Source organism: Heptranchias perlo, chromosome 19, assembly GCF_035084215.1.
Source record: "Heptranchias perlo isolate sHepPer1 chromosome 19, sHepPer1.hap1, whole genome shotgun sequence".
NCBI classification, from domain to species: Eukaryota; Metazoa; Chordata; class Chondrichthyes; order Hexanchiformes; family Hexanchidae; genus Heptranchias; species Heptranchias perlo.
The window spans coordinates 24,443,159-24,464,233 of record NC_090343.1 but is presented as its reverse complement, the minus strand read 5'-3'; the positions used below and the strand labels follow the sequence as shown (position 1 = coordinate 24,464,233).

General features: G+C 40.5%; 1 protein-coding gene across 1 annotated transcript in view; it reads left to right on the top strand.

Moving 5' to 3' along the window:
* Positions 1 to 21,075, top strand: part of LOC137335449 (sterile alpha motif domain-containing protein 10-like) — a 60,515-nt gene that overhangs the window by 34,345 nt on the left and 5,095 nt on the right. The window contains exons 3-4 of the mRNA XM_068000800.1: positions 6,707 to 6,875; positions 13,695 to 13,835. Coding sequence (XP_067856901.1) covers positions 6,707 to 6,875; positions 13,695 to 13,835 — 310 coding nt within the window. The remainder of the gene's footprint in view (positions 1 to 6,706; positions 6,876 to 13,694; positions 13,836 to 21,075) is intronic.

The following is a 21,075-nucleotide window of genomic DNA, read 5'->3' as shown; positions in this document are numbered from 1 at the left end:
GAATGTTACATGCTGCCTGCATCACAACCAACGGCCATGGGTTAATCGCGCACCGTGATCGCAGCACCTGTCTTCTGGGGTTATCCAATATAACCCCCTACGAACTCTATGTAAACAAGAGAAAATCATAGAATGTTACAGCACAGAAATACGGCATTCAGACCATCGATTCTGACCTGGTGTTTTTTTTACAAATGAACCACCTAGTCTAATCCAACTCTCTTGCTTTCTCCCCACACCCCTTAATATTCCTCTTTTTTAGGAAACTGTTCAAATTCTGTTTAAAATTATTTATGGTTTCTGTTTCAGTTTCTGTTTGTGCCAGAGAATTCCACATTCTAACTAAACTCTGTTGTCATTTCCCAATGTGGCCATATCCTCATATTTTTCCCACTCAGGATACTTTTTAGCCCCTCACCATTAGTTTAAATCCTCTCCCAAATACGCTCTGCATCCTCTATGCAAGGGCATTGGTCCCAATCCATTTTAGGTGAAGCTTATCCTATCTGAATAGTTTCCCAGTCTTTATGTTTAGAATAAATTTAATTGTGGTACCATGGACGCTAAATTGGGCCGTGTAGCATCCGTTGTTTCGGCGGTACACGGCCTCTCCGACATCCAAGATGGCGTCTTGGATGCGCATGCACGTTTCCTGCGTGACGTGCGCCAGACGCCATCTTGGTATAGGAGTTTGCGCAGGTGCAGATAACGAATGCTGGAATCATGTAAAGTAGGGAGAAAATGGCTTCAATCAGTGTGCAACGCTGATTTAAAGTGATAGACACCATTTTGCTTAATGCTCAACTCAGTGCACTGTCTTAACCCCGACCATCTGAACATGTCTTAGAGTGCCTGGAGGACCCCCCCCACCGGTGCTATTTAAAGGGACCATGCAGGATTTACAGGTTAGTGGCTGGATTATTGCCTCTGGCTGCCGAGACATTTGTAACTGTTTTTGGAGGTCTCCTAGACTTCAATGCTAGGACGCGGGGACATAGCCTAACATTTAGAGCCAGGACGTGCAGGAGTGAAGTTACGAAATGCTTCTACATGCGAAAGGGTGGGAGACATTTGGAACGCTCTTCTACAGATGGCAGTTGATGTTCGCTCACTTGTGAATGTTAAATCTGAGATTGATAGATTTCTGTGAACCAAGGGTATTAAGGGATATGGGGCTAAGACGGATATATGGAGTTAGGTCACAGGTCCACCACGATCTCATTGAATGGTGGAACAGGCTCAAGGGGTTAAATGCCACGGCCGCTTGCTGCCTCTTGATATACGCCATCTTCTCCTGCAAGAAAGCGGGATGTGTGCCTGGGTGATGTGCCTGTCATGGTTGAATAGCTGGCAGTGTGTGTGGCCTGTGAGTTGTGGGTGGGTGGCTTGAAACAGTGGTAATGTGTATGGGTGAGAGGAAGCAACGGATTGGAAGAGTTGAGTACTGATGGAAAGAATTTATTGGTATGTGGGAGATGGGGGGTGTAGTGTGTGGTGTAGTTGGTAGGAGACGCCACTTGATAATTGACCTCACTCACCTTGCCCACTCATGTCAAAGCATTGAACTTCTTCCTGCACTGCATCCATGTTCATGATGCTGTGCTTCTGGCATTGACTTCGTCCCCCGTTGCCTCCCACTGTCTTTTGAGTATATGTCTGGAGGGCCTCTTACTGTCTCCCCCCCCCCCCCAACCCCCCGCCGATATAGGATGTCCCTCCTTCTGTCCTCCTCTTGCACCCAAGGTCTCTAGTGCATCAGCAGAGAACCTTGGGGCATGCACCAGGCCTGGTATCAATTCAGATTGCCAGATTGGTGAGGTCTGGTGTGCAGATTGGAGGATGTGGGATTTAGTAGTGCGCAACCTTTATTCAATGTTTTAACATAACTCATCAGTGTGTAAACATAGGGATGGGATCTGCATCTGTGTTTTACGTGTGCGATGTCTGATCTCTGTTCAGACTCCATGCAGACAGTAGACTTATTTTCAGCAAGTAACAGGTACCAGCTACCTTTAAGAGATTTCGAAGACATATCCTCCCTTTAAGAGATTGAGCTCCCTCTGGTGGTGGAAAGTGAGAATTGCATTGATTCCACGTGCAAGGCCTGGAAAGGAATGCTGATTGCAGGTAAGTGCTCCCTTGGGTCCAAATTTACGTCCTGCCTGCACAGGGTCCGTCGGGCGCGGGGTGGTAGCGCATCGTGCAAAACGCTACCACCACCCAAAACGGACCCCTATCAAATTTTTCCCCCAATGTGTTTTCCTACAATGGACTGTCCAAACTGTATAACGGAGAAAACATCAGAAATCTGGGATTCAAACTGCACTAATAAGATTGTTCTTTTCCCCCCTTTCCCTCTCCTTCTCTACCTACATTGCATCTAGTGTGCCAAATGTTAGACATGCAAAGACTCTGTCAGATAGCTTGGCATGCAAAGTGCTGTAGGCAAAGCAATATAATTGATAAACAACTGAATGATGATGATTGGCTCAAATATCATTAACCGGGGAGGGAAAAGCACTATAAAATCAACCAAATTGTTCAACTTCTTCAAAGGTATTTTGGTGGCCATGTTGGTTTCCGGCCCACTGAATTATGTACCCTCTAATAATTACATTTATAATATATAATAAATACATTGAAAATTATATAATTCAAAAAACTTCCTAAATTTGACGATTTTATACTATGATTTCCTGCACTAACTTTCTTTTGCACAGGCCATCCCCTGTCCATGGGGCTTGAGTTCTTCTCTATTCCCAGAGCTTCACTGCTATCTTCTTGCCATTATTTCCTGGACACAAATTCAGTGTCGCTAAATGCTTCATTTGGGGCCTCCATGCCTGCTTGGACTATCCGTGCTTTGCATATGTTGGATCCAGGCTTGACTTTCCTATTTCTATTTTCTTCTATTTGTGAGTTTTTTTCCTGCTCACTCTCAGCCTTCCTCATGTTTTTGCTGCTGCTTATTCCTGGGCCTTTGCTGTTTGTGTATAATGGGCTGAAACTTGCTTTTAAAATAAGGGTGAGCCTAACAGCGCTCACCGTTATTAATGGCGAAATCGAAGAACAAGTTCCAGCGACCGCACATGCGCAGTCAAAGGCAGAAATCCGGAACTTGCTCTTCCTGGTTCGCCGGTGATCTGTCAGCTTTGGGTTAAAGGGACCTCAGGGCTGCAATCAATGGACCAGCACCAACTTGCTGCACTTCCCAGCTGGAAACTAACTAATCTCGCCACAAAACAGGTACGCTGAGTTTTTTAAGTCTAAACTAAATTTTAACAGTGTGGTAAGTATTAATGACTGCCAAACAACCTCTCTGGCACCAAAAATTAACTTTTTAAATTGTGGACTCTCATTACTCCTGATTTTAATAATTTTTGGACATTTAAAACAAAAATATTTTTCATTAAAAAATGTAAAATGTTTTTTTTTACTTTTTCTTTCTGTCTCTTTTATCGGAGTCTTTTAATCTTACCCTGTCTTTATTTTGCTTTCTCTATCTCATTTTATTGTACATTTACTAACCTTGTCTGGCACTTCCTGGTTGTTTGTTTGCGCAGTTTGTGAATGAACAGCATTTTTTTGTTTTCACAGGGTTGCTTGCTTCAAGCTGATTGGTTGGGATCTTAGCGATCCTTTCACCACTTACACAACCCGGGAAAGAAAGCTGAAGTTTTTTGAACTTGCAGTTCAAGGAAATTGCTGCCAAAAATAACGTGGTAACTTAGTGGGCGACTTTAAATCTAATGAGCGGAGACTGCTGTTGGTTTGCTGCTTGGAGCAATTTCTGGCTCAATATAAATAGTCACAACTAAACAATCCAATAGAATATTAAGAAGGGAAAAAAAAATTCTCAGTAGGAATCTATTGAGGAAAGTGTTTTTAAACAAAATTTCCTAATGTCCTTTACCCCTGAAGTTGGGATCCCATACTTATAAACCTCATCTAGGGAAGACATTAAAATACAAAGGCACATTATCCTTTGGCAATTGATTAATGAAATTTATTCAAAGGTACAGGACATGAAACAAACTATCAGTTTGCTAATCCTGTGAAAGCAGACAAAAATTGTAGCTCAGAATCAAGGGATTTAAGGAGAAGCTGTTTATCCTGGAGCCAATTTGACAAACATGGAGCAACGACCACCTGTGTCTGCAGAGTAGAGCAAATTTTATCACTATGGTCCATAAACCTGTCAATACAGGGTCATAAAGATATTGAGGGAATATTAACTCTTCTTGTTGGGCGGTAACAGAGCGGATGAGCAGTTAAAATGGAGTGGCTCTATTTTCCACTCCGTTCCTGCCGATTTCTGATTTTAGCACCACTGGTTTTGGTGGCAGATGAGGTGCCCGCCGGACTCAGGCGAGAGCCTCATGTATAAATACTAATCGGGGTCCTATGATGTCAACATGACCCTGATGATATTTTAACTGAGTTATGAGCGGGTAAGCAGCTTGGCAGCGGGTGGGAAAGAAGAAGAGGCGCTCCAGGTAAAGGCAGCCTTCCTTGCCAAAGACTTCCCCTCTTTTCTTCCCACACGACCCTTCCGTCACCCCCTCCCTGTTACTTACATGTAATCCAGTAGGGGGCCCATCGACATATTGATCTTCACCTGCTGGCAGCCACTCTGCCATTCGCACACACCCTACCCCCGCCTGCCTGAAACCCGCTCCAGGTTAAAATCAACCCCAATATAATCTGCCTGCTAAATGTACATTGAAACTCTTCACATAAAGTGTTGACTCTCAGCTTGCCTCGGTCCAAGTGTTGAGAACATAATCCAAGCTGGTACTCCTTTGCAGTATTGAGGGAGAGCTGTGTTGCTGAAGGTGCCATCTTTTGGATCAGATGTTAAGTCGAGGCCCCCGTGTATTTGAAGTTCTCCAAGGTAGTTCGCCACATTCTGGCCAATATTCCTCCCTCAACCTATACTGTTGTATAATTTAGCTACACATTCATCTCATTGTTTTGGGATCTCGCTGAGTCCAAAATGGCCACTGAGTTTACCCACATTGCAATATTAATTGTGCATTGTAGTGCTTTGAGATGTTTATGGGAGACGCAGGGTGCTATGTAAATGTAAGTTTGTTCATTCTATAAAGACAGCAACTCCTCTGCTCTCATTCTGGATGAGTATGTGATTTCTGTGAATTAAATCATTTTGAGACAATGCATTGGCATTTCATATGATGTCCTGGAATCACAGCAGTGAGACTAGGTATTATATAAAACAAATCAGCCAAGGCAACACTAGAAGGAAATCAAATGAGAAAATAAAGAAGAGAGTAGAAATAAAACTGAAGGGAAAATTAATACATGATTGGACTGTAGTAAAACATGCGCCCTAAGTAAAAAAGTTGAGAAAAAAAGATTGCAAGCTGTTACCTCCGGGGATTTTGTTACAAACCTGACTTTACATCAGTGGGAGCTACTCAGGTGAGGCAAAGGAGGCACTGCCTCACCTGGAATAGTCACAGACTTCCCTAATCTAAACACTTTAACCAACTGTTTTTATCAGTAAAGTTTTATTAATAATCTATGAGTGTGTAATAGAACATTAATTAATTGCTACTAAAGTTTAAATCACAAATTAATATTTCTACATAACGAAACATGCAGTGCATTCAAACTAGACAATGTGCACGCGAGAAGGGCTTTTAGCCATGGTGACAAGATAGTTTGGCTATCTTGATTCATAGATTGCCTAAGCAGGAAGTGTGCAACTGTCTCTGCGGAGATGAGAATTTGTGGGATTTGGGTTGTGTTAAAATGTTAAAATTGATATAGAATTGATGTTATTCTTTCAAACTAAGCATGGGACAGTGGGGGATTTGAGATTGAATTTTGTCATATTAATTTATGTGGCTATTTATAATGTGTGCCTCACCTGTCAAAAAAGTCACCAGCCAGGACTGCTTTACAGCATAACTAATGCATATAGTACAGAAATATGGTAGAACTAGGGAGTTATTTGGACTGCTCTAAAAACAAGGTGGAGATTATTGGATGAATTCTGAAGTAGTTTGGAGCAGTAAATGAGATTGTTGGTAAGTAAAAAGGATACTGACAAAAGAGCCTCTAAACTGCAGTGGATCAAGTTGTCAAAAGGATGAAGTAGCCATAAAATGAATATAGTCGTTGAAAGATTTGAAGTTTGATTTAGTTTCCTAATTTTCATTATCAATACAAATATTAAAAATGTACATTGCAAAATACAAAAATTATTAAGCTAAGCATGTATCTTAATCGATCTGACCAACAAATCTTCATAGAAAAGTGATAAGTCTAATAAACTTGTAATCTAACTCCATCACTCTGCTGCAGTATTTTAATATTGAATATGTTATTCTCCAATATTTTCCCATTTGTCTTCATGTCACATAGCACATATAGCAAAAAGGGCAGGTATCGGCTCAGCATTACCCACAGCAGGATGGTTGTGATTGGAAACTTGAGCAGTAGGGAACAGACGTCCATCTTTCTGATTTGTGATGCTCCTGATTTTTAATCACTGGAAAATTGGGAGTGCTGCAAATCGGGAATGCTGACCTCCGCACCCAGTACTCCGATCCACACACCTGGCAAGAGAAGCTTTGTGCTGGAATGGGATCATGCAAAATTTTCTCCATTTATGTAAAATAATTTGAACCCCAATGTCATTTATGTAGAATAATTTAATGTGTTTCATTTTATTTTGCAGATTGGGTCCAGTGATGGGTACTGTAGTTTTCACACAAGTCCGACGTTCACAAGACACACCAAGCCTGTGGTACTGTGGACCCAGCAAGATGTTTGCAAATGGCTAAAGAAACACTGTCCACACAATTATCTGACCTATGTGGAGGCTTTCTCACACCATGCTATCACAGGTAAAGCCCAGGAACTGATCACAGGAGGAGACTGATTATTTTACAGGTTCCTTATTAGCACATTTTCTGAAACTAAGTCTTCACATTAAATACAGATTTGTACATCTAGTTGCTAGTACAACCATATTTTCACTGATATTTTGAAAATCTTACATGGTGTGCTAACATTCTACCAAACTATACTTCTGGAAGGTAAGGAGCCAAACCAGCAACAGGTGAGGCTATTGCATTTATGCTGTCTATCAACATGCTGTAATTCTCCTCTACATTGCAGTACAGCCTGATGACAAAAACTAGTTGTGGCCAATGTCCTTCCCTCTCAGGGCAAACAATTCACCAATCCAACAATCTCTAACAAAATTACAAAACTCTCAGAAAATTTCCACAAACATTAGAGTTCAGAAAAATAGTTGGATAAAGAGAATGCTTCATGGAAATGGAAATGAAATATTATTTATGACTCCAGTGAGTATGACATACTCATTCACATGATAAGCCTAGAAATTCGCGCCAGACAAGTGCCAGGCAATGACCATCTCCAACAAGACAGAGTCTAACCACCTCCCCTTGACATTCAACGACATTATACCATCGCCGAATCCCCCACCATCAATATCCTGGGGGTCACCATTGACCAGAAACTTAACTGGACCAGCCACATAAATACTGTGGCTACAAGAGCAGGTCAGAGGCTGGGTATTCTGCAGCAAGTGACTCACCTCCTGACTCCCCAAAGCCTTTCCACCATCTACAAGGCACAAGTCAGGAGTGTGATGGAATACTCTCCACTTACCTGGATGAGTGCAGCTCCAACAACACTTAAGAAGCTCGACAACATCCAGGACAAAGAAGCCTGCTTGATTGGCACCCCATCCACCACCCTAAACATTCACTCCCTTCACCACCGACGCACTGTAGCTGCAGTGTGTACCATCCACAGGATGCACTGCAGCAACTCGCCAAGACTTCTTTGACAGCACCTCCCAAACCTGCGGCCTCTACTACCTAGAAGGATAAGAGCAGCAGGCACATGGGAACACCACCCCGACTTTGAAATATATCGCCGTTCCTTCATCGTCGCTGGGTCAAAATCCTGGAACTCCCTTCCTAACAGCACTGTGGGAGAACCTTCACCACACGGTCTGCAAGAAGGCGGCTCACCACCACCTTCTCAAGGGCAATTAGGGATGGGCAATAAATACTGGCCTCGCCAGCAATGCCCACATCCCATGAACGAATAAAAAAAATTACTTTTTTGATACTTCCAGGCTGTATTGCTGATGTAGCATCAATGTTGCAGATTCAGTTCCTGGTTCATGCATAGTCTAGGCATTCCTCCCTTTATAGTGGGCACACTTTAGTTAGCTTTGCCTTTGCACTCTCCTCAGTCCAGAGAACTTTGTTCTCATTTGTTGCCATGATCCATAGATGTGGGAGGTTAAATTTATTTAAGTAGCCATCTCCTGCTATACTTGCTACACATTGACTTGGGTCCCCAAAATTGCCACTTGCTTCATCTGTACCTCTTTCAGGAGCACATCGAGACTCTTGTTAAAGGGTGTAGTTATACGCTTTGCTCCAGGGCACATAGACATCTCCAGAACAGTGTGCCAGAAATGTCCACCTGCTTGAAAAATGAACAAAAACCTTTTAAGAACTGCTGCACTTCCCATTGTCTGCCCACCTGCCACCATAATGTTCCCAGTGTACTTGGGAGAGCTTATTTAAATCAGATGACCTCACCAAATCTGGTAGAAGTACACAAGTAATGTAATCATGCATTTTCTCTGCAATCAGAGAATTGGGCCTTTACTGTCACTATAATGTTGCTGTGAAGCAGAAATTACTTTGACAATGCTAAAGTTACATATAATGCACCCTTTTATGGTCCTAAAACAACTAATGTATGGTATTACAGTTTAAAATGCAACATTACCTTATTTTTAATTTCTTGTATTTTTTCCAAACCCTATGAAGCAGGAAATATTGCTAACAATGTGATTTTTTTTAAAAGGTGATTGGGCTTGTGCAATATTTATTATTGTAATCACCCTTGCTGTGATGTTCAGTGAACAGTTCTCAATTTCCATTCTGGTGCAGATGTGAAGGTTCTTTGTCTTTACCCAAGTGATTGACCTGTTATTAATCCACTGTTAAATACATAAAGATTTTATTTTCCCACATTTCATTTAAAACCTTTCTAATCACATTCAGCTTTCCCAATCCACACAACAAAGTCATTTTGTACATTATCCAAGAGAACAGTAAATAAGCCATTGGATTTAGTTTCAAATTTCAAATCTTCTATTTAAACACTTAAGGGATTCACATGATGCAGAAGGATGAGCTGTGAAATTCTCTTCATGCTTGTGCCTGGAGACCTATTCCTTCAGCTGCACTAAATATGACTGAATCCTTCCCTTCTAGTCACAATAGTCAGATTCGCAGCAAGGCAGCAAAGATCAGGTAGTGTTGGCTGCATATGCATATTGTTGCTACCGATCTGAGATTGATAGTTATACTATAACTGTAGCATAACTGGAGTGTAGGCTTTTATTCACATGATGCTGAACAGCAAAAAGTGAAAATGAGACTTCTAAGATTTAAATTTAAATTTAAAAGCTTTACCTTTCCTTGCTGGCTCTGTTTAATCTCTTCGTGTCCTATAGTTAGCATCTTGATTGGTTCTGTCTTCATCACAGCTTTAAGCTCTAACACATTTATCTCTATGCTCTACATTTTTCTCCTGTCTCTGCTGTGTCTCCAAGTTCAGTCTTTCCTTCCCATATCCTTTTTATCCTATATCAACTGGAATCTTAAGGGGGCTGCAGCTACTGCTCCTGGCATTTTGTGGAAGGTTATGTGAATAATGAATATAGCAGCAACATGAGGGTTTTGTTAAGTAAGTCATTTTATTTTTGATGATACTTTTATGATTGAAGAGAAGGTTTCAGTTTTCTGCATATCTGACAAATCCACTGGTTTCAGACCATGAGATCAGATTTCCACATGTGGACACTAATTAAACGGTAAAAAGCAAATCCAGAAATGATGTCAGGAAGCATGTCTTCACATATAGTTGCTACAAATTCAGGTCTACCTAGATATTCTCTTGGGTTCAGCAGTGCTGGTCACTCCAGTAAATGGTCCAAGCATCTGGTGTTCAGGAGTGTGCCCCTAACACCCAATATCTAATCATATGATAGTGTAACCTGGGGCATAACAATAGTGCCCCTTTGTGAACTGAGTATTACATCTTTCACACATTCCCACACTTGGTGGGGGGGGGTAACTTTGACTTTTAGAGAGAGTGTAAAATGGGCGATACCGATTGGCCACCTGTTATATGCCTCTCCCGATTTTCGTTTCCATTGAAGACACTTTTCCAATCTTTCAGTAGACAGACTGAAAACACTTCAGTGAGACGAGGCCAGATTGAGAATTATTAAGCTGCTTAATTTTATAGGTAGCAAATGAACATACAGATTAACAATTGTAATTGAATCTCACTTTCTTCGCTAACTTCACTTTCCCCTGCACACCTAAGAAACATAATAAACCATGCCACATTACTCCATGTTACCAGCCTAACTTGACTTTCTTTTCCCTGGTCAGCCTTTTGGTTCTGACTGACTGAATTTAAGATGAGTGCGCTTTCACTTGCTAGGCTGGTCTCCCTCCCCAGACCTAACTCGAATGACTGACCTTCACATGTTTTCTTTCTCACTGTGCTCACCAGAAGTGGGAGTGCTGTTCCCGCTCATCTGTATTTATCTTTATGAATATTTCCTCATTAGCCTAGGAACGATAAAGCAAACTATAGCACTCCATCACCAGTCCAGCCATTTCAGCACAGACCCAATATAAAACTTGGGACTTCCCTGATCAGTATGGCTCAGTGCCACACCATATGATACATCAACCGAATAAGCCACTGGGGAACATGGGGGATTTTTCCTACATTGTGAATAATCCTGAATCTCCAAGCATTCCGCATATAAATTCAAATGGTCTTTTGTACCAGTATATATTTGAAATTGTACTGATCTATATATTATATACTGGTTGTATTCTGAATGTGTTATATCCACGTGTTCCAGTGCTCACTAATTTTGTATCAGAAAAATATTAATAAAAATAAAATGTATTTAGCAGAAAGTATTTTCGCTTGGTATTACAGATGACAAAACACATCGTTCTGGGCTTTTACAAGGTAATAGATGTATGGTTTACATGATGTCCATGAATTATAAAACAGTTTCTACACACTGAATGTATTTCCAAGGCTTCATGTTAAAAATGATGCGAAGGGCAAGGTTGGTAGATTGTTGAAGTCAATATATATCATATGCTTCCCTCCCAAGAGATGATATACTGCTCAGGAAATTCTTACTCTGTCCATTTTGCAGTCATCTGATAGGTGTTTGTTATCCTTTTGAGTATAACAAGTCCTTTATATGTGAAATCAGAGGCACAGCAGCACAAATCCAGTAATAGTCTATGTAGTTCTCTAAGGGTGCATTTATACTGCAGATCAGTTCCTGACTGGCTTCAACTGCAATTCTCCAGCCCAGGAGAGGTGCTTTGTGCATATGTGAATCAGGAGCATATGCAGAGTTCCCCTCCAGTAAAATTTAAATGTTTTGAGAGTCTGAGCAGTAGTTTCTGCACTTTGTAAACATTTAAATAAACTCTGGGTAGGTATATAAAAATTACCAGGGGTTCCAAGAGACCCCTCTCCTCTTGGGCACTGACACCACACTGGAGTTAAACTGCATGCTGTTTCACACTGCTCAGCCCCTAAGTTGGGTTGGGCCCTGATTCTAGAGCTATACTGTAACTTTAGCTGCAAAGGGGAAACTACCTTACAACAACCCTAAAGTTTCTGTATAAATACAAACTCCGTGTACCTCTTTCTGTTACTTTCCTGTGTTAATCCTTATGTTCAGTTTTACTTCAGTGAAGCAGTACTTACCATAAGAATATACAGACCAGCATCCCTTGCTTCTGTCAACTTTTCCATTCATATTGGTTATAGCTTAACATTGGAATAGAAACTATTTGGATTTAATATTGTTTTTAGATTGTGTTTTGTTTGGGGGGAGACTGGGGTTAGATATTCTCTTTAAGGTATTGTCATTCCTTCCCTTTTCTTTGGCTCTTGTTCCATGCCAATCCAATCCAAACCAGCAAGTGCGAGACCTGCGCCCAAGTGGCCTAAACAGGCTGACTCCCCCTTCGGTTTGTCCTCCCTTAATATGCCACTGTCTCTCCACGGCAACATGGCTGAGATTAGGAATTTAGTAGGTGGATGACTAAGAAGTGCGAAATGCTGGAAGACAGTTAGAAGTCGTCTTGCTTATGTTGAGGAAGATGACCTACTGATGTGAGGAAGCATGGTATGTTTGTAATCTTGTAGTATTATGTCAAGATAAGTTGTACTGATTGAATTAAGTAAACATGATTATACCTGCTATCCTAGATGTTCACCTTACTGTGAAATAAAGCAGCTTTTCAATTCGCATCTGGCGTCGTCTCACCAAGTGTTTGACTTCAGAGAGACTGAAGAAGCACACATGCAAAAAACATGAATATCTGGTTCAGGTCACAAGGCGGTACTATTGTTACACTCCCTGGTTATGCTATCGTACAAGTAGATATAGGATAGTGAGATTCAATTTCCATAAAGGTAGGGCATTCAGACCACTTACAGGAGAGACTGATGTTACAGAAGCTGGCAGACCCAAATAAGTGGATATTTTTCCACTTTTGAACCTCGCCAGAACACAATCCTAATTACAGCACTTCTAGGTCAGGTAAGAAGTAACCTAATGGAAATATTAGGCAGCCATCACACCAACCCAGCATTCCCTCTGATATTGATCTTCTGCTGCTCCACTTAATTACTGGAAATTCTCAACAAGTTCAGCCAAGAGAGCTGACCTTTGGCCACCCTTTACCAGAATTATTTTTAACCACAACCACGCAGAGTTGCATTGGAATTACTATTTCACTTTGTGTTAGCTGGCCTTAAATGTATCAACCAGTAAATAATTTGTTATAAAATATTGGAAATAAAACCTCTCAAATTATAGCTGATATTAATATTTCATTTAATTTCATTTGTAGTTTAGGTTATTTGAAGAGAAATTGAAATGTTATCTGAGAGTTACTCTTTTTGAGGCATGGAATAATGAGATGCTGAACAACAAACCAAATATATGAACTGCTTTGCATCCTAGAATGGTTTCATTTTTATTCTAGTGCCCATTAATGGCAAGTTTGTATTGACAAGAGTGTATAGGTGTCGGTATAAGTCACTGCAAGGACATGTTCCGTCATTCTGAAGGAAATTGAATTGAATTGATTCCTGTCCTCTTTACTAGATTAAAAATGCTGCAAGGCAAGGACAGTATGTCTGAGTGAATAAGTAGCTAATGAAACACAACAGAACACTTGCTCATGTCAGACCTATTATCCATGATGTCTTGATGGTTTTATGCACTTATTGAATAATTACTTCATTTAGATTTACAAATATAGTATTTTCTTGTTGAGCAGTTATTGTATTAGTGAGTTGATTGCTTTTTACAGAATTCCCATAGTTCCTGCATACTTAATAGATTGTCAGTATTAAGCAAATAAAACTTATTTCAGTGAAACCATAACATTTTCTAACTTACAATATAATTATCTCATTTGCTTTATTTCCTTCAGATGGTAAAAATTGGATCTAATTAATAAAGGGAAAACCTTTGTGTATGTGTATTCTGTAAAGTCTATAAATGCTAGATTTAAAAAAATTGATTCTCTCCTCAGGTCGGGCACTACTCAGGCTAAATGGTGAAAAGTTGGAACGGATGGGAATAGTCCAAGAAGGCCAAAGGCAAGAGGTACTTCAGCAGGTTCTCCAGCTGCAGGTACGAGAGGAAGTGAGAAACCTACAACTACTTAGACAAGGTAAAATTGGTTCTATAGTGTAAACATAGTCATCTTTACATTTTCATATTCTGTTTTTGCAGAGAACTTAGCGAGATCCATGGCAGACTTGAGGTCCAATGAATCTGTTACATAAAAGCACTGCCGGTTGCTTGGGCATGAATTCAAATAATGTAATATTTTCAATTTACGTTACACAAGAATTATTGTTGCCGATTTTAGCTGATGAATGCCATGTCATGCTATTCATGCTATTTTAGCTAAGGCATTAACTCATTTAAATGAATGGGTTAATCCCCTGTTAAAATAGCAGACAAATGAAGGTCTTATGAATAGGTTAAATGTTTGTCCACTAATATCACCAATAGTAGTTTTGAGCCCAAGACCTTAATAACCCATTTGAATTTTAATTGAGATGTAATAAAGATTATAGGGCTTTATTCAGATTATACCAAGAATTACTCTGGGCTGATTTACAAATGTACAATGCATCTGCTGTCATAATGTAAAACTTAAAAAAAGGTTTTTTGGAATTTTCATGGGATTCATTGGTACATCTATTTATGTAGCAAAATTGTGAAAAGTCTGTGTAAGTGGTCAGGTAAATGATCAGGTTCCATTTAAATTAGATTTTCCAGTTTATAAGGCAATCTTTGAAAATAATACAATTTTTTGCAAGACAAAATTATCCATAGGTAGGACTCACTCCTAAAAAAGACATATTGGTAAGGAATATGGGGATTTAAAAGTCTTAAATGTCTCAGTTCATGTAAGGATACTTTAATTTCACAGAGTTGTTAATTTTCTGTAAGAATACCAATTTTTAGCAGCATTATCTGTACACTTCAATAAACAAATTGTTAATACACTGGGTATACAGCAAATTTACACACCTTTCAAGGACTCATTACTGGACTAAATACCATCACCCAGCTTTGATTTACACAAGAGTTTTTATCTAATGCTGTGTTCCCAAATTGCAGTCTTTGGGCATAGATGGCCTGTCTAGCCCACAAAGCCCTGGTGACTCAGTTCCTATTTGTGCATGTATTTCATATGCCATTTGCATTTCCCAGCCCAAAACAAAACAAGTATAATAACAGTATTAAAACACAATTAAAGAATATTGATTACTATGCATACATAGAATATTTAAAATATGAATTTAATGAAAATAGGAAAGCAATCAGATTAGAAAGGAATTACATAAAATTGAATAATTTATTGCCAATCTAATTCATATATCCAAAAATGTAAACTAAGATCATACAGTGTTGAGAAATTCCTTGAGTAAGATAATGAGAAAAGATCAACTGGATTGAAATAATGTCATATGACATTAGCAATTAATGCATTTGTATGATTTTTCTCCTGTCTGCCTTTGTTAAAATGCGACAGAGAAATTTCATACTGATTACTAATATCACCCACCACCATTTCAACCCAAAAGTACATTAAACATTATAAAATGCTTGTGAACGGGTTTTCAAATCAATTTTCTAATAATTGAAAATTTAACATTCTAAACAAGAGAAATGGATGCCTTGCATTGTAACTGTTTATATGTGGCCCATGGGGCTCCATGTAAGGAGCATCAGTCATTGTTACTGCCAATTTAAAAAGACATGTTTCTCCAGGAGTTTTTCAGTTCTACTTTTAGTGTCAAAAATGGGAAAACATCAGGAGAAAAAAAATCCTAAAAACCTGGGTACGTTATGATAAAATCGCTAAAAATGAGTATTTATTTAGATCATTGCTAAAATACAGGAAAATGAGCAAAGACCAAAGAAATGCAGAGTTATGCTAAATGATGACCACTTCCACGTTGGTACAGTGGGCATTGTCATGGAAGCATCAAATGACCATATTGAGTAATATCTCTTAGGTGACCCTAGTATCAATAATGGAGAATCGATCAATGTGTGGTATACTACAAAAACAAGGAAATATATTTGGAGAGGTATGTTCATGGAAATTACAATAAATATACGTCACACTGACTTTTATAAGCAAAACACACATGAACAATTTGACTTCCAATGGCGCAATAAACAATGCATTTGGATCATTTGGGAATGACCAAGCTCACCTTTGTCTGTGTTTATACATGTGAGTTACCTATGGTAGGCGGAGTATAGCTAATGAAGATGAATGATGGATTGTTGTTGTTGAAATGCCACTTCACACGGCAGTTGGAAGGGCTATTAAACTAGCAGTCCCTCACAGAAGGGTATCAATCATGAGTGATATTGGAAATGAAAATACAATACAGGTGTAACAAGGATGCCCCTCTAGGGTTGGGATAATGCACACTGTTGAGGCAGAGGAAAGACATCATTATCCTTCTACACTTAAGCTGTGCCAACCCTAATCTTGGTGATCTTGAAGCTAACATGGCTGCAAAAAGTAGGGAAGTATTCCACCATTAATAGTGCTTATCGCAAGCACAAAATTCATCCAAAGTAGAATGGCGCTGACAGATTTTAAAATAACTGCAAGTAGATCCCCCATGACGTTGACTCATGTACAACACCGAGTGTAGTCTTCAGGCTGAGCAGGGTGAGAGGTGGGGGATAACTGAACCGTGGCTGGGGAAGGACTGAAACACTGAGACGAGAGGGGGAAGGTAGAGTAGGCTTAGATACTTGGGGGGGGGTGGGGGGCTGTGGAGACGAGGAGTAGAAATGGGTTGCCAAATAGGGTGGAGGAGTTCGAGTTTGGGGAATAAGTGGGAAAATAGAGTAGGGTTAGAGGTTGGGAGGCTGGCATGAGGGGAGGGGAAAGTAGACCAAGCTTTCAAGCTGGGATGGTAGGGTAGGTTAGGGAACGTTTTTTTTTAACCTATCTTAATGTGATGCTCCTGCTGGCTCCAGAATAATACTGCGAGCTACTGCTGACCTGGGCTCGCCCCCTCTCCCTCTTGCCTCAAGCGTCCCCCGAGCTGGCTGATTTTTGTGAAGACGCCGACCAGCAGCAATCTGCATCGGGACTCCCGATTCCGTTTCCACAGCTCGTCGGTTTTATGGAAATGAGGCCCGATGCACTTCGGTGCTGCAGCCCTGTCTTAGTTGTGGCTCCCTGCGGAGAATGCAGGATCGCTGGACTTACCCTTGCGTTCAACCCTAGAGTTTGTTCAGTGTTTTAGTTAATATTTTCTAAAGTGCTTGCTTGAATTATGGGGACATTAATGGTGGCGGATATTTAATTACACGATTATCCTTTTTTTCAGTTTTATATAGAAAGTAAATTTCCTGGAAGTATGCTTCAGGCACAGTCTTACATTTGTGGGTGGCGTCTGTGATTTCCCTGTGTGTCGAGTGTGCTGGGTAAGGCTCCATGCCAGGAGTGGGCATTCCTAAAATTTACCCTGTAGTCTTTCAGCTTTCAATTGATGATATTTTGTGGCAAGACAAAAGATTTTACAGTCTGGCATATCCAGGATTAAAAATGTCAGTAAAAAGATCTTTAAAATTAAATCTGATCAATCCAGGAAGTACAATTCCTTTCTAAGTTCTCAGAAACAAAAGCTTTTAAATATATGTTCTTTTTTATTGCTCAAAGATTTATCTTACAAATGAGGTCAATGCACAACCGAAATCACCAGAAACAAACTTAAAATTAACTCAGCAAAAATACTTATGGAAGATTTTTAACGACAGAGTACATTTTATGAATGCAGCTCCATCGCAGAGGCTCGCCTGCCGGGAGCACATAATGGGAAATCATGCTCCTCCTCCCCAATCAATGCCAGGCTCAGCACCAGGAGCATGGAATCATAAGACAAAGACTTAGCCTCGCCACAGCTCAATTTCAGGAAGCCCAGTTTGCAACATGTAATCTGATGTGAAATCAAATGTCATCCTCAACTGATTTGTACTTTGTAGGTTTACTCATTGGCGTAAAAATTTGCTTTAAGGCAAATTTGCAGCTTTTTAAATCTGCTGCTTTGCCAAATATCTTGGTCCTGCATGCTCCTTGCACAGGGTCCAGTCTGTGCAGGAGTGCTGAATAATTTATATTGAGTGGATCTTGTAAACTTAAATGGGTACCGCTAGGTGTAATTAGGGCAGGAAGGCATTGAATTTCCATTGAAATTCCCGATCGTCTACATAACTTTGGCAGAAAATCTCCAGAAGCACCGGCAGATCTTCCGTTGTAGTTACAGTGGACGATTGAGAGAATCCTCATGGAAATTCAACCACGAGTTGTTGAAATTGGCCTATTAAGTGCAGGTTGGCAAGAGCCAAGGCTTACTAACCCCCAAGTATGCACAGGGTACTGTTGGAGTTTAACTAGCTAAATCTATACAGAGCACTGATAAGCTTCCTCACTCCAGCCTGAACCATTAGCTTGCAAGGTTATCCTGGAGCCAAATGAGTAAAATTCCATTGACAGATGTACTCCTCCAGGTTCCACTAATGAGCTATCCCAGCTGGTCAATCATCAACAGTGCCCTGGAGCACTACTGACCTGCCTGGTTCTGGTATTTTTTTTATTCGTTCATGGGATGTGGGTGTCGCTTGCAAGGCCAGCATTTATTGCCCATCCCTAATTGCCCTTGAGAAGGTGGTGGTGAGCTGCCTTCTTGAACCGTTGCAGTCCGTTTGGTGAAGGTTCTCCCACAGTGCTGATAGGTAGGGTGTTCCAGGATTTTGACCCAGCGACGATGAAGGTTCGGCGATTTATTTCCAAGTCAGGATGGTGTGTGATTTGGATGGGAACGTGCAGGTGGTGTTGTTCCCATGTGCCTGCTGCTCTTGTCCTTCTAGGTGGTAGAGGTCGCGGGTTTGGGAGGTGCTGTCGAAGAAGCCTTGGCAAGTTGCTGCAGTGCATCCTGTAGATGGTACTGCAGCCACGGTGCGCCGGTGGTGAAGGGAGTGAATGTTTAGGGTGGTTGATGGGGTGCCAATCAAGCGGGCTGCTTTGTCCTGGATGGTGTCGAGCTTCTTGAGTGTTGTTGGAGCTGCACTCATCCAGGCAAGTGGAGAGTATTCCATCACACTCCTGACTTGTGCCTTGTAGATTGTGGAAATGTTTTGGGGAGTCAGGAGGTGAGTCACTTGCCGCAGAATACCCAGCCTCTGACATGCTCTTGTAGCCACAGTATTTATGTGGCTGGTCCAGTTAAGTTTCTGGTCAATGGTGACCCCCAAGATGTTGATGGTGGGGGATTTGGCAATGGTAATGCTGTTGAATGTCAAGGAGAGGTGGTTAGACTCTCCCTTGATGGAGATAGTTATTGCCTGGCACTTAATGGCACGAATGTTACTTGCAGATTATAGACTCTGCTGCGGAGGGTTGACTTGGTTCTGAACTTTCATCACCAGGTTTCTCATCTTGGAGCCCTTTCAATCCAAAAAATACCTTGCTTACTTCACATCTCTTTCTCTTTCTCCATTCCCCATGGAGCATAGTCGTTAGTTGGTCATTAGACAACTAACAAGTGCAAGTTTGAGCCCTCACAGCACAGACAGCAAATGCCAGAGTTCTTCATGAATGCCACGGTAAACGCCACAACTCACTTAAAATGTGTGAGTGTATTGCCACCATTCTCCTGACCATAGCATAGACACATACCATACCCTCAAAGAATTGCCATCATCCGTCGACCATAGCATGGACACATACCATGCCTCATCAAACAGTAGCGCAACCAATTGGAGGTGCGAAGCTTCAGCAGCATCCAGTTGCCTCTCTGTATCTCAGCCATGATAGGCACTGAACCCAGGATATATAATTGTTGTTGGTGCACCGTTTAGGGGTAAATTGTTCTATATGTTTTTACCATATATATAAACTAAATTCTAAAGTACTTAAAATATAAAAATAACAATAGCAGCTCCACCATACTTACAATATCTTAGTACAGCCAAACAAAAGGTGTTAATCTGGTTATTTTAAAATAATCTACACAGGAATGTCTGTGTTTAGCTAATAAAACAGATGGTAATTCAAAGGCTTAGAAATATGGGACTAATTTGATAGCTCTTTCAAAGAGCAGACACAGGCATGATGGGCCGAATGGCCTCCTTCTGTGCTGTAACATATTATGATACCATGTATGCACTTTTCTATTTTTATCGCCAGTGTCTTCTGTTTTTTTTAAGCCAGATATCAGAACTAGCTAAATAAAAATATATAACCTGATCAGATTATCAGTATATTTAACAGACAGGTTGTGAGTAATGATAGAGAGCTCCACAAAACGATATGCTTCAGTGAACTACACAACACACACCAAAGTTCAGTCAGTGTACCTTCTAAGGTGACTGTTGTACTGATTTTTTCTATAAATCATGACCAAGACTGAAAACTCTCAGAAGGCTACCATTGTATGATTTGCTTTTAAATAATATCCCTGGGATTTGAAACTTAATAACGCCATGTGACGAGGTGGACAGCTTGAAATAAGTTTTTTGGAGTTGTAAATATAACTGTTGCAGAATTTTAAACCTAGTAAAGAATCCCCCAAGGTATTCTTCATGGTATGTTTGAAGATAGGCTGTTTATAATGACAGCAGTATGTACCATGTAATGTGTGTTTAATGTGGCCTGTCCCTTTAAGGTCACAAGTCTTATTATTGTCAATAAACAAATCCTGAGATCATATAGAGGTCAATTACAGTTGCTGAGGAACGTTTGTAGATTGGCAGCTGTTTGTAAATCTCCAGCTCTAGGTCAAAAGTAACCAGCAGGAAATGACTACATCGGAACACAGGAATAGGTGTAGGCCATTCAGCCCCTCAAGCCCATTCAGCCATTCAGTTAGATCATGGCTGATCAGTACTTCAACACAATTTATGTGCCTATGCTCCCTATCCCTTGATATCCTCACCTAACAAAAATCTATCGATCTCAGTCTTGAAAATTTAAATTGACCCGGCATCCACAACCTTTTGGGGGAGAGATTTCCACGACCCTTTGTGTGAAAAAGTGCTTCTTGATTTCACTCCTAATTTGTAAACATTTGGAGGCATTTCATTTTATATGATAAAAAATAAAAGTTACATAAACAATCTACAACTGAGCCTGACCCTGCCCTTACCTAATTTCCACTGAAGCAGATATCAATAAATGGTGGTCAGGAACATTTTCCCCTTGTTAGCTAAGTGGCATTGAAACCAATTGTAGCACCCTCTAGCTGCTCTGAGTTCAGCTAACTCAACACACATGAGGGACCGAATCTGAAAACTTCTTAATCTGTATGGCTTTGCTACTCACTGCTTTCATCTGCTTGAGCCATTCGAGGGAGCAAGATTGC